The sequence below is a fragment of the Choloepus didactylus genome, chromosome 8 (assembly GCF_015220235.1).
Source record: "Choloepus didactylus isolate mChoDid1 chromosome 8, mChoDid1.pri, whole genome shotgun sequence".
In the NCBI taxonomy this organism is placed as follows: Eukaryota; Metazoa; Chordata; class Mammalia; order Pilosa; family Megalonychidae; genus Choloepus; species Choloepus didactylus.
In genome coordinates, this window is record NC_051314.1 from 82,722,675 (window position 1) to 82,738,145 (window position 15,471).

A 15,471-nucleotide genomic window follows, 5' to 3' on the forward strand; every position below is an offset into this window, starting at 1 on the left:
GTAGCCTGGAACAAACTATTGCCTCAGAGGCAAACCCAACCCATAATATTTGGGATTAATTATCTCTTTTGTTTGAGCCCAACAACCTCCACAGATGTATATAAAGGGATTTGTTCTGCAGAATTCTTCAGTCCCCTTCCCTCTTCCTCTGACTCTTGGTGTCCCTGCTTCTCTCACATTTTCCCTTTCACCAAATTTTCTCACCATGAACAGACAAGTCTCCAAGAAGTCCTTCAGTGGAGGGAGCCAGGGCTTCTCTGGCCGCTCTGCCGTGGTCTCTGGCAGCAGCAGGATAAGCTGTGTGGCCCGCTCTCGGGGAGCCAGCGGAGGGGCCTGTGGGTTCCGGAGCGGAGGTGGTGGCTTTGGCAGCCAGAGCCTCTACAACCTGGGTGGCTACAAGAGCATCTCCATGAGCGTGGCGGCCGGTGGCTCAAGGGCTGGTGGCTTTGGTGGAGGACGTAGCATCTGTGGCAGTGGCTTTGGAGGTGGCTACGGAGGTGGCTATGGAGGTGGCTTTGGTGGTGGCTTTGGGGGTGGTAGAGGAATTGGAGGTGGCTTTGGAGGAGCTGGTGGCTTTGGAGGAGCTGGTGGCTTTGGTGGCCCTGGTGGCTTTGGTGGTCCTGGTGGTTTTGGCCCAGGTGGCTTCCCAGGTGGAATCCAGGAAGTGACTATCAACCAGAGCCTCCTACAGCCCCTCAATGTGGAGATTGACCCCCAGATTGGGCAAGTAAAGGCCCAGGAGCGGGAGCAGATCAAGACCCTCAACAACAAGTTTGCTTCCTTCATTGACAAGGTAAGGAAGGGGCTCACTGGGTCTTTGAGTTTGACATGCAGATGTAATCAGTCTTGGAGGGGCCAGTTTGGAGTGGGGAGGGATTATGTAGAAGGCTAGGGTCTGGGATGATATTCAGGGCTGATGACCTTGTCCACATGGCCAAATGAGTGAGGGGATAGAAAGACAATGGCCCCTTATTTGGGTAAGAGCATCACCAAGTCCTGCTTTTCTGAATCTGCTCAAATCTCCCACCTGTTGCCTTATCTAGGCCCAGTCTGCAAAACCAGAAGCCCTGTGCTGAGCTGAGCTGAGCTGAAGCTGGGGTTGTAAGGGCCACAGCCACTGGCAGAGAAGGGTCTGACCTAGAACTGGGGGATACTCAAATGTGAGCTGTCCTCTGAGGCTTTCCAGGTGGCCCTTTTCACTACATGTCATGGTGTAAAGGAGGCTGATGCCCTGGAGAAGGGATTAAAGAGGTTTAAATGGAACCTTAATACCAAAGGGGCTATTGAGAAGTTGGTCACTCACTTCACACCCTGAATCAACCTCGTCAGGAAGAGAAGGGTGCCAGGTGACCTTCCCCAGGCGAGGATATCTCACAGTGGGCTGTCTCTCTTGGGGCTCAAAAGAAGTGTCATGCTGGATCATGGCATTTCAATGAGTATCAGGTCCCAGTGATTCATATCCTTTGAAGGACTGGACTTTCAGAGGAGCCCTAGCTGGAGATACTGCTGCTGAGGTTTATGCATATTTTTGCAGTGCACACTACATTTTTGGAAGTTCAGATACAGTTATGAAGTGCCCAGGAACACTGAGGAGTGTTCTTTACAATTCTGCTTCCAAGCAGGGGATCCTTTCAGTTCCCCTTGCCCATCTTTCTTCCTTTTGCAACTCTCCAAACCATGCTGCATCTTTAGTGCCTTGGATTGATGCACCTATCTGACGATAATCTCTCCAGCGATAGGAGGAGCCTGTCTTTGGGCTAGGGAACCAGGAGATACAGATACTCAGTTCTACCCGAGTTAAGACCCCAACCCTCCTCTGCTACAAGTGTTGCCTGATGTTGCTTTCCCCAATGCATGGCAGGTGCGGTTTCTGGAGCAACAGAACAAGGTCCTGGAGACCAAGTGGAGCCTCCTCCAGCAGCAGGGCACAAATTCAGTCACAGGCCCTAACAACCTCGAACCCCTTTTTGAGAACTACATCAACTTCCTGCGGAGCCAACTGGACAGTATTGTTGGGGAGAGAAGCCGCCTGGACACAGAGCTGAGGAACATGCAGGACGTGGTGGAGGACTTCAAGAAGAAGTGAGCGAGGGGCGTGGAGTGGGAGGGTGCCATGGTCACTGTCTCAGAGGCCCAGCCCTCACTGCATTCCTCCTGACCACCGGGCAATGGTGTTGTCTGGCCTATTTTCCTCTCCATATATTCATGGAGGAAAGTTTGGTTTGTAAAGTTCCCTCCTCACCTTCCTTCTCCAAGCACAGCCCTTGACAAATAAAATTGTGTCAAGAGGGACGAGTTTTGAGTTGAGGAAGCACTTCCTCCTGAACCAGTTTGGAGGGGCTTGGGGAGGATCCTGGTTCCAGGATCTGAGGCGTCTGGGCCAACTCATGGTAGAGGTCTGGTTTGCCTGGGACTGAGGGGTTTCCTGGGAGGTGTGACTTTCACTGCTAAAACAAAGACAATTTCCCTGGGCAGCAAACTGGGATGGTTCATAATACTACTAATACTACATAATACTACTAATAGGAAGTAGTAAAGAGGATGTGATCATCTAAGAGGGGTGGGATAGGCACAGGGTAGGAGAGATGAATGCTCAGGCTTTCAATGAACAGTGGTGTTAATGACCACCTCAAAACCCAAACTCAGCTATTTCATTTTACCTTTCACAGATATGAGGATGAAATTAATAAACGTACAGCAGCTGAGAACGAATTTGTAACCCTGAAGAAGGTAAGGGCTGTGTGTGAGGTTCCATGTTATCATAGTTTTCCAGTGGGGTTGGGGAAATCTCTTCTTACTTCACTGCCACAGAACTGCCAATTTTGGGTGGTTGGAGGAATAAGCAGAAACCAGGTGCATCTTAGCCTAAAATGATCCCTAAAAGAACCAGTTCATTTATCCTTAGCTTTGAAGGAGGACTGAGCCAAAACCATCCCAATGAGATGAGACTCTCTCCTTTACAGAGAGAGAGGTCTGGGCTGAGGAACCATCATCAGCACTGGTCTTTTCTGACTCCTCGGTGCAGTTGTGGTTTGTTTTCTGGTCCTTGGTGGAATAAGGCCTTTATGCATCTGTCTTTCTCTCAGGATGTGGATGCTGCTTACATGAACAATGTGGAGCTTCAGGCCAAAGTGGATACCCTGATAGGTGAAATCAACTTCCTGAGGACCTTATATGAAGCGGTGAGGAGGTTTCCTACTTCCAGAGCTAACTAGGGGACAGAGGGAGGGTGAGATGTTTTCAGATTTGAGGCTGAAGCATTTTGGTATCTAGATGATCTGGGATGAACTGAGAGAGGAGGTCCCTTGGGAGTTCTGCAGAATTGGCTGCAGATATGGGGCTCTCTGAGTGGTTGGGGGCAGAGTGGGGACAGATGCATATTCAGAGCTTAGAATCAGTGACTGGGACTACTGGTCAGGAGTCTTGTGGGGCCTCTGTGTGCTTGTCGCAGAGGCCCTGAGACTGAACAGGCCCCCTGTGTGTTGGCAGGAGCTGTCCCAGATGCAGACTCAGGTGTCTGACACCAACGTGGTCCTCTCCATGGACAACAACCGCTGTCTGGACCTGGACAGCATCATCGCCGAGGTCAAGGCCCAGTATGAGGACATCGCCCAGAGGAGCAAGGCCGAGGCTGAGGCCCTGTATCAGACCAAGGTGGGTGTTGGGCACCACTCAGGGGATCTACTGTGGGTCTTGGGTGGCTGTGGCCTGAGGGGCTGCTGAGTGGTCCATGGATAGACCTCTCTTCATTCTATACTTTAAAGACATCCCTTTCATAGTCCGTCATTCAGTTGCAGAAAGTCCTGCCTGCCTTCTGGGGGGAGCTGGTTCCGCTGTCTCTTGCCAGGCCACATGGGGTAGACTCCAGCCAGGCTGAATAATGTCACCAAGTTTGCTCAGGGACTGCAGGGTGGGAGAATCTTCTACTGCAACAACCTAGGTGTTCCCTTCCTGCTTCCTTGCAGGTGTCCTTGCTGAAACATAATTCAATGTCATTTTAACAAATATTTACTAAGCACCTCAAGGTTTGGCAGGTGATGTTGAGGCTCTAGAAGCAAGTCAGGTAAAGTTGTAATAAAATTCCATGTGCTGTTCTGTTCTCCAGTTGGGAGAGCTGCAGACCACGGCTGGCAGGCACGGTGATGACCTGAGGAGCACCAAGAGCGAGATCATGGAGCTCAACAGGATGATCCAGAGGCTGCGGACGGAGATCGAGAACATCAAGAAGCAGGTGGGATGGTGATGGACATTGGGGCCTGGGCAGCCTGGTGAGGGGTGGAGGCCAGGATGTCAGGAATCCTAGCCTGGAATGGGCTTCCAGAGGTGACGCAGGCAGCATCCACCTCCAGGGAATTTGAAGACTAAGTGAGTCTAGATGGCTGGTTAATCCACAGGGACATATCTCCACGGATGGAGACAAGATGGAGGTGCTAGGGGAGGGGTGACGTTGCCTAAGTTTAAGATGCTTACTGTGGGATAGTCCATTCTCAGACTCAGAGAGCCTGTGACATTCTTACTACCCTCCCCCTTCTCTTACCTCCCCCCGCCCCAGAATGCCAACCTACAGACAGCCATTGCAGATGCTGAGCAGCGTGGGGAGATGGCCCTCAAGGATGCCCGGGACAAGCTGAATGAGCTGGAGGTCGCCCTGCAGAAGGCCAAGGATGACCTGGCCCGGATGCTGCGTGACTACCAGGACCTAATGAACACCAAGCTGGCCCTGGACGTGGAGATCGCCACCTACCGCAAGCTGCTGGAGGGCGAGGAGTGCAGGTGGGCCTCCAATCCCATCTTCTCCCATCCCCTGACTCAACGTCAAATGCTGAGGCCAGCTAAGTGACCAAGTAAATTGGAGTGGAGGTTTCTTAGGACAGTCAGGTCCCTACCTTCCACAGGCCTTGCAGAAAATAACTTGCCTTTACTGGCCCTCTCCCTCCATAGATAGCCGAAGTACACGTGCAGCCCATGTTCTCCACCCATAGAAGGGTGGAGAAAGGTTACTGACCTGCTGGGCTTCTGAATTCAGTTCTTGTTGTGGCTCATCACCTTGATCCATGAACTTGTTGGAGATTTGCTTTGTGACAGAACCATCCTTTTCTTGCTTTCTCAAACAGAATGTCTGGAGAGTGCCAGAATGCTGTGAGCATCTGTAAGTAGCCAAAGTAACTGTGACGATGAGAGTTGATTCTCAATTATCTGTGCTAATCCAGGGTGGTAGCAAATAATTATTTTTATGAACGTTGGAGGGTTTTTCAGGAATAGGGTGGGGGGTGGTAGTGGTGGTGGCATCAGATGGGGAATATCCAATTGGGATATGTTAAGGGAAGGAGAAATTCAGACCTGATAATTTCCAAGGGCGACATCAAGAGTTGGCCATCTGTAGAAGAAACCATTGGCCAATTCATAATGCCCTAACACAATGGAAGTGAATAACGGTCATCCCATGCAAAGCTGCCTTGGTCTCCTCCCAGTTATCCTGGGCCCAGTGAGTCACTATTACAATACAGTGACATGGGAGCTGGGGCACTGATCGCTGTACTGTCCTCTCCCCCTGCAGCCGTGGTCAGCAGCAGCAGCACCACCTCTGCCTCGGCAGGTGGTTATGGAGGCGGATACGGCGGTGGCTTCGGAGTGGGAGGTGGTGCAGGCAGCGGCTTTGGCCTGGGAGGTGGTAGCGGATTCGGCTGCGGCAGTGGTTTCGGTGGCGGCAGCGGCTTTGGCTCTGGCTCCGGGGGTCGCTGTGGGATCAGCAGCGGAGGATTCAGCATCGGCAGTAACCGGGGCGGCAGCTCCAGCAGCGTCAAGTTCTCCCAGTCCTCCCAGCGCCGCTAAAGATAAATGGCACGCTCCGCATCGCAGCCACCCCAGCGCCTCCCCTCCCCATCGCCCCTCTCCGCACGACATCAGCAACCCCCGGGGCAAGCGGCTCTTTGGAGCTAGAAGGCTGGGGGTCTCTCGCTCCTCCATCCAGGTCCCTGGCCAAACCCAGCCACGAGAATTTCAGGCTCTTCTCTCCGTGGCTCATCTGAGATTGCCCAGGTGTGGCCTTCCGCTGCCCTTGGGGTCCTCTCCCTGGGTGGGATGGTCACCTTAGTTCTGATGTACATAACATGCTGCTCCCTCTGTCCCTCCGTTCTGTCGCCAATAAAGTGCATTGCGTTTCACACCGGGCCTCTGAGTTTTCTCTGCTTCTCTTGTCATCTCCCTGGTCTCCTTGCCTTTCACCTTTGTCACATGGCTCTGCGGCCACAGAGGGCTGGAGCACTAGTCCTCTGAAACCAGGGCAGCGGTCCCTACGGCTGTTATATGGAATCTAAATGGGCAAGTTCTGGCTGTTCATTTACTCTTTGACCACGGTGGCAGGGTCCCTCCACGAGGCCGTGTGGCTTCACAGTTCTCAAGGAGGAAGACTGGGCTAGGCAGGTGTCTGTCTTCTCCCTGCCCTCTCTGATTTGGGGGAGTCTAAGTGGGTCTTGGGGTGCTGAGGGGCTTAGAGAATTTCTTCTCATGCTGCCAGCCCCCACTCCTGCTGGCATGCTGAAATCCTTTCCCCATCAAGGCCCGCTGGGGAAAGTGGGAGCTGCTAGAACCCCAGAAGCACTGCGAGATTCCCTGAGAGTGGCCCATTTCAAAGTCTGGGCCAGTCCATCGAGAAACACTACAGTAAGGGGTTCCATGTCCACTGAATCTTAGTCTTCTCTCTTTGGAGCACACAGAGTTTCTGATAAGCCCTGTAGCAAAGAAAACCTGTTATCTTTCTTTAGCCCAGCATTTTCCACAAAGGATCCCCCTCCAGGTAAATAGCTATTAATATCCCTCAAAAACACCCTGCACTGAGCATTGCCCTAGTGTGCTCTGGGCTGCCAGTTGTGCACCCCCACCATGGGAGGTGCTGGCTGGTAGAGGGGCCTCTGCCCTGGCATCAGGAAGCCCTGATGAACTGTTAACTGGCCAGGAGAACAGGAGGTCACAGGCTGGACTCAGGCTCAAGGAGTCCACGACCTTCATCTGTAAGGAGCAGCCAGAGGCTGGGAGAGGAGCAGCACTTAAGGCCACACGCCGTGCACAACTGAACCAAGTGTTCTGAGCTCCGAACTCGTTCCACTTGCCCCCCGGAATCCGAGGCTGAAGCTACTCTGCTGCCCGGGAACCCAGAGAACACACAGGCGGTGGGACTGAAACATATAGCCAGGCAGGCCAGGCCAGGGAAGCAATATTTTCCATCCTAGGCCAAAGAGGAATTTATTTCAGGGAACGGGAATGACAGTTAAACAAACAGAAACAGCAGCAGAAGGTTGAAGAGATTCAGTATGGAAATTCACTATGGAATTGCCTGTTCCATTCTGATCCTCCAGGAAGGCTTTTTGAAGAAGGTGGAATGTAGTAGCTGTTGCCTCAATTTTGGGCAGAAAGGTGACTTTTCGGGTTGGCATCCCTCTATGGAAAAGAGGTTGGTAGATGGGTGGTGAGACTCGGTGCTGACCAGCCTAGAAGGTTGGCCCTATGAGCAGGTGCCTGGCTTATTATGGGGCAGCTGCTTCACCCTGGACCAAGCGTTCATTAATTCCTTCCTTCATTTATTCAACCAATATTCATTAAGCATTTACTCTCTGTCATGTGCTGGGTTAAATGGTAGAGATACATTAGTGAGCAGAAATCAGACATTGCCCCTGCTTTCATTCTAATATGGCAGCTCAACAAAAGCCAAGTAAACACACAAATGAATACAATAATCTCAAGTTGTGACTGGTGTATGGAGAGAAAAGCAGAACAAATTGCAGTGGGGAACTGACAGGACTTGCTCATGGAATGGATGCAAGGGGTAGGAGAGAGGGGAGATTCAGCCATGAAACCCAGATTCCTGGTGTGAGCGTGGGTGGCTGTGGTGCCATTGACCTAGGTGGGCAGAGGGATGGGAGGATGGATGGGTCTGAGGAGGAACTTCAAGAGCTCTTCTTTAGACAAGCGTGAACTGCTCACGAGACAGCCAGATGGAGATGCCCAGACTACAGTTGGAGATGTGAGTGTGGCATCAGAGGGGAGGCCCATCAGGGCTGGAGAGTCACCTTTGGACACTCTCAGCATAAGGATTGTCAGGGTAGTTTGTAAAGCCACAGAAACTGATGATCTCAAAGAAAGAGGGAGAGAGAGCCAGGATGAGCCCCAGGGAAGCCAGGTATTTAGAGTCACAGATTGGAGGACAGTCAGCCAGGCAGTAGAGCCTGGTATAAGCTTTCAGAGTGCCTCCACTGGAGAAGCCAAGGAGTTTCTAGATTGGCTCCCAGGAAAGCCCAGAGCAGGCCCGGCCTTCCTGGGGACACTGCTCTCAAGTCCCCCATTCAAACAGTGGCCTCTTTTCCTTTGCTGCTCCTCTGTGGACTCGAACCTATGCCCACCGGCCCTTGTTCAGCATGCGGGGGCTCCCGGGAGACCACCACTCCCTAGTAGCCTCTAGTGGCTGGGGTCAGTCCGTGCAGCTTCTCAAAGGACAGAGTAGCCAAGGGTGGACTGGCATTCATTGTCATTCCTGGTGGAGGCTTCATTGTCTAGAAGGGATGGCCAGGACGGGTGACCTTGACGCCAGGACCCGAGACTGAAGGAGGAGTTAGCTCCATGCTAAGGGGGACGCTGGTCCCAGCCCTGTCCTGATTGTTTCTAATCCAGGCTGAAAACACCCCCCAGGAAGCTTTATCTGATTCTGAGTGCAACTTGCCTCCTTTCGCCTCAGCACTTACCTAATTTCTTTGTAAAATTACATGTTGATTTTTTGAGTGCTCTTAAGTTTCTGGGCTTGGGTTTGTTTTCTTGTACTTGACCAGACTTTTCATTCTCCGAGTAGGGAGGAAGTTGGTGCTCTGCCGACCATCCTTTTCCAACCCTCTAAGGCACGTTGTGTGTCCACAGTGGGGAACTCACAGATGTCGAATGATGCCAACTTCTATGTCTGGGGCCTTAAACCAGGACTTGGGGGTCATTGGTTAAGGGCTAAATACTTCTTTTTTCCCTCTCTGCTTAGTTCCATATCTCTCTTCTTGGGTATGGAATGGTACATCCTCCAGTTATGACACGGAGCAACCATGTCCTCTATCCATTCCTCTTTGCCATGTACCGTGAATGCCCCACCCCACCCCCCAACTGAAAAGTATGCTCAAAACAGCACCATCCTGTTGTAAGAGCTTGTCAGCTCACCGGTTCACACTTCCCTTGACATTAAGGAGACCAAGGTGTGTTTTCGATTTCAGGTTATTTCCTTCTATCTCCGCCTGGAACACACGCTACAGGCCAGAGCATGTATCAACAGTGGTGGTGACACATTCACCAAAAGCGCAGTTAAGGAAACCAGACGCTTGTTTCCCAGAAGAATCTGAAAGAAATTAAGCACTTGCCAGTGGTGGTCAGGGTTTGCATATAAAGCTTTGTATAATTTGTAGGTTAATCTCTACTGTGCCTCTTTGTTTTCCCTGCAGCTGGGTGGGTTTTTTTTATTTTAGCCAACCATCAGAAATTTCATCTTCTGGGATTTGGGCTGCCTCGTTTCCCTGCCTTTTAAGCGTGTTGGTCCAGGTCTATTCTCTCTCTGCTGACAAAGACCAGAAATGAGGACACTTTGCAATAATCTTGGGACGACTGGGAAAAACTCACTCAATCAAGTTCTGAAAATACTTCTTTACATATTGTAACTCTATTTTATCTGTACCACTCTGCCTCCCATCCCCTCTGGCGTGAAAACTGCACAAGGCACATCTCTGTTTTGCCTAAGATCAATCTAATCACCGCCAACTCTGCTGGCCCAGGCTGAAGGCTGAAGGTGGGTTGAAAGAGGTGTGGTGGGGCAATCTGACACCCCGGACTCCACAGTGACTGAATGGTGACAGCTCCGCCGACCCCTGGAAAAGATGGGGGCAGGAAAGGATGGCTCTAGATGGCATGAAAGCAGTGTTCTCAGCTGGTGTTATTGTCCCCCTCCCCACCCCCAGGGACATTTGCAATATCTGGAGACATTTTTGGTTGTCACAACTGTAGGGTACTGAAGTCCTCTAGTGAGTAGACACCAGGGATGCTGCTAAACGTCCTACAATGCACAGGACTATCCCCTGTGACAAAGAATAATCTAGCCCAAAATGTTAATATTGCCACTGTTGAGAAATGCTGCACCAAAGCAAGAGGTCCCCTCTCCTTAGAAAAGCACCGTCAGCTAGAGTGATAATGGTTAGAGCTGAGTGAGTATAAAGTGTATAGACTCTTCTGAATTTGAGAAAGGCATAAAATTTTAAGTTTTTTGGTTTGTTTTGAAATAGAAACGCTCTTTTATTCTGTGCGAAGATATAAGAAACAACCTTGTGGTTGTGATAATGTGGCCTTCTGCGGGTATGTTCCAGACCTATGCTATTGACTTGTGCAGTGCTTGAGGTTCTGGTATAAACCAGGCTGTTTTATGCCCTTATGCCTTTGCTAATCTGCACCTTCCACCCGAAAGCCCTTACTCGTCCTTGAAGATCACTCAGGCACTGCCTCCTGAAGGCTTTCTTGGACGCTACATGGCACGGAACATCTGTCTGCTGTGCTCCCATGGCACTTGCTTTCCCCTTTTTATCACATGCCACATTGTATTAAAATGACTAGTTTTTGTATCCGTGTCCCCCACTAGAATGGAAGGTACTCGAAGGGACAGATGTGCCCCCCAGTGCCCAGCACTGAACCTGGCACACGGCAGGCAGGCACCGTGAACTTCCCTGAGCTAACGATGTGTTTGAAAAGGGCAGGGTAGACTCTCAAAGCCTATTGCTGTCCTGACAAATTTAACACAAACAACATGATTAATTAACTTTTGTTCGGTGTTTCCTGGTGCAAGTTACAGATGGGGCATTTTGCACTTGTCATCTCATTTAATCCTTACAACCATCACAGGAGTCAGGTGGTAATTATCCTCATTTTCCAGACGAGGAAACCAGGGTGTACAGAGGCAGAGCAGCTTGCCTGGCATCTCACCGCCGGGAAGTGGCAGCTCTGGGCCTCAAATCCAAAGCCTACACTTGTAACCAAAGTGCTCTGCTGCCAAGAGGGGTCTGTTGACTTCTCAGCCTCCAGGATGTCCTCTCTTTTACCGGCACCCTTGGCACCCTTGGGGGTGTGGAAGGTCCACCTGCTCCTCTGGAGAATTCCGATCTCTAGAGGGAGAAGCCCGAGGGATTGATGGGCGGGAATACCTTGGTAACCATGGCTGCTTCTTCTCTTTGATGCCAAAGAGGAATTCATAAGGTTTAAAACTATTTCATTAACATAGGTGGAGGCTTCAAGACAGACATATTCATCACATTCCATGGGTGGTTTCTTTAAATGTCAAAATGAGCTTTTCACTTGAGGGTGTAATTAACTTGCAGAAGCACCCCCTGCCCCACCGCTGCACCCCCCCCACCAAAAAAAAAAAAAAAAAGTCCATGAATTTATGGCAGACTTCAGAGTTAGAAAGTCTGATTAAAATTCCAGTCAAGTTAACCTCACTAAACCTCAGTGTCCTCATCTGTACCATGTGATTGACGATTCTGACCTTGGAGAGTTTCTCTGGCAGTTAGAAAGGATACTTGTAAAAAACCAAATTTAGGGTTTGTTATACGGCACTTAGTCAATGGGAGCTATTTTGATATTCTGATCACTGATAGGCAGTAGGAGGCCTGATCTTTACCAAAGTACCATTGATAAAGATTTCAAAGAGAAATTATTTTCACTAAAATACAGTCCCCTCAATTCTGAGAAGTATGCAGCAGTGTGATAAACGTTGGTTGATGGATTGCATTATTGATGAGCCCCTGTGCTGGGAACCTTGCTTGCCCAGGCAGGGAAGAGTGGCTTTTATGTAATTCCCAAAACAGATGCTATGATGTCTTGCAACTTTATGTGAAAATGATCATGAACTTCAATGCTGCATTGACCCTAAACTGATCTACCCCTTCAAACTCCCTCCTTCAGCCTCCAAACTCATACCTCCAGGAGGGCCTTGGACATGGGCATCATCACGACAGGGCCACCGGGCGTGGGGCACCTGCTGTGCACTGAGGGCCTTCTGACATGACCTCCTCCAGTCCTCACTGCAATCCTATGAGGGAGCTATGGCCATCCCCAAGTAGCAGACAGAAAACTAAGACCCAGAGGGTAAAGGGACTTGCCCAAAGCCGTGCAACTGAAGAACTGGGATTGGAACACAGGCCTGTCTAACTCCAAAGTGTCTATGCTTTCCACCTCTCCCAGCTGCAAGGGAAGCTATGGAGGAGGGGCTGTCATTGGAGTTCCAGAACATCTAGCACGCCAATGACAAGGATGAGGTCCCCATCCCATGGCGCTTCCTGAGGGGAAGCTCTTCTTGAATTAGCAGTACACTGATGGCTTTTAGGAAGACCCAGCCGGATCCACAGCTGGGAAGAAATATATCTTGATGGTAGAGTCAGACCTCAGGGCAAGTGCTTTCTCTCCACGGTTCAGGGAAGTCTTCTTGACCTTGACTTTACACTCAGACTCCCATGGTTGGTCTACCTCCACATTCTCATCCATCTTGATGGGAAATTGGACTAGTGTTTCCCCAAGTGTATTTGACAGAATGTTAATAGGGGTTAAGACAAAAGGTTTTGTTGTTAAGTATGTTTGGGCAGCTCTGATTAAGTAAATGAAAAGGGTTCTTTTCTGCAGGACTTCTTAATTTGAGAATGAACTTTATTAAAACCCTGAGAGAGACACAGAATTTGCATTTCCCAAATTTATTTGGTCCCAGAACCCTTTTATCAAGGCCATGCTGAGGCACAGACTACTGCCCTGGACAAGCCCTGGGTGAGATCCAAGTATGAGACAAGAATTTAGTAGTATTTTAATCAAGAATATTTTAATCAAGTCTAGAGATAAGACCAAATTTAGAATAAATTGTGCTTACTATCAGCTAAGACTTAGTAACAAAGGGACCTGATTGTACTTATTGAGCTTTAGCTATAAAGGGAGTGTATTAGTCAGGGATCTCTAGGGAAACAGAATCATTAGGAGATATCTGCAAAATTGAGCTTTTATGAAAGTGTCTCACACAACTGTGGGGATGCGCGAGTCCAAATTCCATAACACAGGCAGCGAGCTCACAACTCTGATGAAGGTCTTCAATGAACTCCCCAGGAAGGGCTGACTGGCTGAAGAAGTGAAGGTTCTTTCTCTTCTCCCTTAAAAGTCATCAACTGATTGGTTAAATCCACCTGATTGAATTCTCTCATGTGGAAGACATGCCTTTCATTGATGTAATCACTCAGAGATGCAGTCAATTAATTTACGATTTAATAAACCAGCCTTCTGGTTTATTTACTAGCTGCAAATGTCCTTGCAGTAATGGTTAGGCCAGTGCTTGCTTGACCAGACACCTGGGCATCATCACCTGGCCAAGTTGACACATGAACCTAACCATCACAGTGAGCTTGTTCTAAACGGCAATACATTTTACTGTTCATTTTTAAATAAAATTATTTCAGTAGTGAGATGTTTTAATTTTAATATGATAAAAAGGAGGAAAGAGTGCTGATACTGAGCCGGGAGGAGCACACTCAGAATGATTGTTCATTTTCCTTGTTTTGAGAATGAATGAACAATTAACTTGAAAATTGAATTTGCAAATCTATATGTATAAAGGAGCAGCAATTATCACCCTTCCCCTCAGCAGCTCCTGGGTAGAGAGGGCTGTCTGCTCACTTTGACCCAGTGGTGATTCTGTCTAAGGGTTCATCCTTCCACTCACAATTACGTTAGAGGCAACTCTTAAGTGTTCTCACTGCAGTTTGAACACTGGAGCACAATTTGGTTAGAGGGAATAACTCTGCTTGGTGACAATTTTCCCGATTTTAAAATGGGGAAATGAGGATCTAGAGAGGTCAGCCACCTGGCAAACTTTACCCAGAAGGTTCCAGCAGGGGAGAGAGTAGAACTGAGACAGCCCCCGTAGATACCACCACTCTTAAAGATTCTGCAGTGGATAAAAGGAATATTTCTGAGGATGGCAATTCTGGCTTTGGTCAATTGCTGAGCAAACAACCTTGCCCTGCTAAATAAGCGCTGCTTTGGCAGGCTTGGGAGACATGGATTAGGGGAACCCAACCCAGAACTGTGATTTGTGCTCTGCCCATCTCTCTCTCTATCACTCTTCCCCAGCCTATGCCAGCCACACTTAGGAAGCTGCCACCTGCTGCCCCAGAGCTGGAGCCAAGGGAGGGAAAGGAAATGGGAGACACTGATGTCTGATCTGGCTGCTTTGGGCTCTCACCTGGGGCTTCAGATCAGCCTGGCTCAGCTTTCTTTTCAGGAAGGACATTTGATCTTCTGCCTTTAAAGGAATTACAAAGAATATGAGCAAAGTCTTGCCAGGAGGGATTGGCATCCAATTGATGGGTGGAGTAAATATGTCATAGAAGAATCCAAAACAGGAGCCCCTTTGTGGATTACCTATAGATGGATAATTATTCAAAAACGTCAGACATTTATTGCTGGACACTATGTATTTTAATCTCAAGAACAATCCTGCAGGGTAGAGTAGAAGCCTCATTTTACAAATAAGGAAAGAGAGGCTTGAAGAAGTCAAGTACTCTGTCCAAGGTTACTGCATAGTGACAGGTAGATGTGGGATTTGAACCCTGGTCTTCTAAAGTCCACGAAGACAGGTTTTCTGTTAGCCCACAGCTACCTTGTGCGGCATTTCATAATTTCCAAAGGACTTTCACTTCTATTGCATCCTGCGTGGCTCAGCACAAACACTGAGCTGGGAAGGGACTTGACAGATAAGAACACAGACTTAGGTATTAAATCATAACCCCCATGGGTCTGTCTCAGTGGGAGTCTCTATCTTGCTCTATATACTACCCTGGGTTGGCCTCCTTACTCTCCACTCATATTTGACTTCCTCTTCCTACCATTCTCCGATGAGTTTCCCAGGGGTGCAAAGTCATCCTGGGAAGAGCCAGGATTCCCTTCCCCTATGTCCGGTAGTAGAATACTGGCAGTAGTAGCTAAACATACAGCACCTACTGTATGCCAAGCCCTGTTCTAAGCATCTTATCTTCACTTATTTCACGCTCACAATAACCTCATGGATTGCCTGGTATTATTATCCCCAGTTTACAGTTGAAGAAACTGAGACATAAAAGTTAAGTAACTTGCCAAGTTCAAATAGCTAGTGAGTGGTAGAGCTGGGCTTCTAACCCAGATAGATTGGCTCCAGACACCTGGCAGAATAGACAACTGAGAATGAGTTCTAGAGTCCTGGAAATTGCTGACCTTAAGGTTCTCCAGGGTCATTCAGACCAGTCCTCTGCTCTCATTTGGCTTGTTGGGAAACCATCCCAGAGAGATGGAGGGCTTGCTGCCTTTGACTGGAGTCCTGGAGGTCTGCCAACCACCCATTTCTCTGGGAGTCTAGAATCAATCCCTCCTGCTTCTGTCATAGCTTGTGAGGTCCTG

At 49.2% G+C, this 15,471-nt stretch overlaps 1 protein-coding gene across 1 annotated transcript; it reads left to right on the top strand.

The window, feature by feature from the left end:
- Nucleotides 1-205: 205 nt before the first annotated feature.
- On the top strand, nt 206-5,832 carry KRT3 (keratin 3). Its single transcript, XM_037845223.1, has 9 exons — nt 206-793; nt 1,862-2,082; nt 2,670-2,730; nt 3,087-3,182; nt 3,490-3,654; nt 4,106-4,231; nt 4,553-4,773; nt 5,115-5,149; nt 5,558-5,832. Exons 1-9 carry the CDS (start codon nt 206-208, stop codon nt 5,830-5,832), a joined length of 1,788 nt encoding a protein of 595 aa, XP_037701151.1.
- The last annotated feature ends 9,639 nt before the right edge of the window (nt 5,833-15,471 follow it).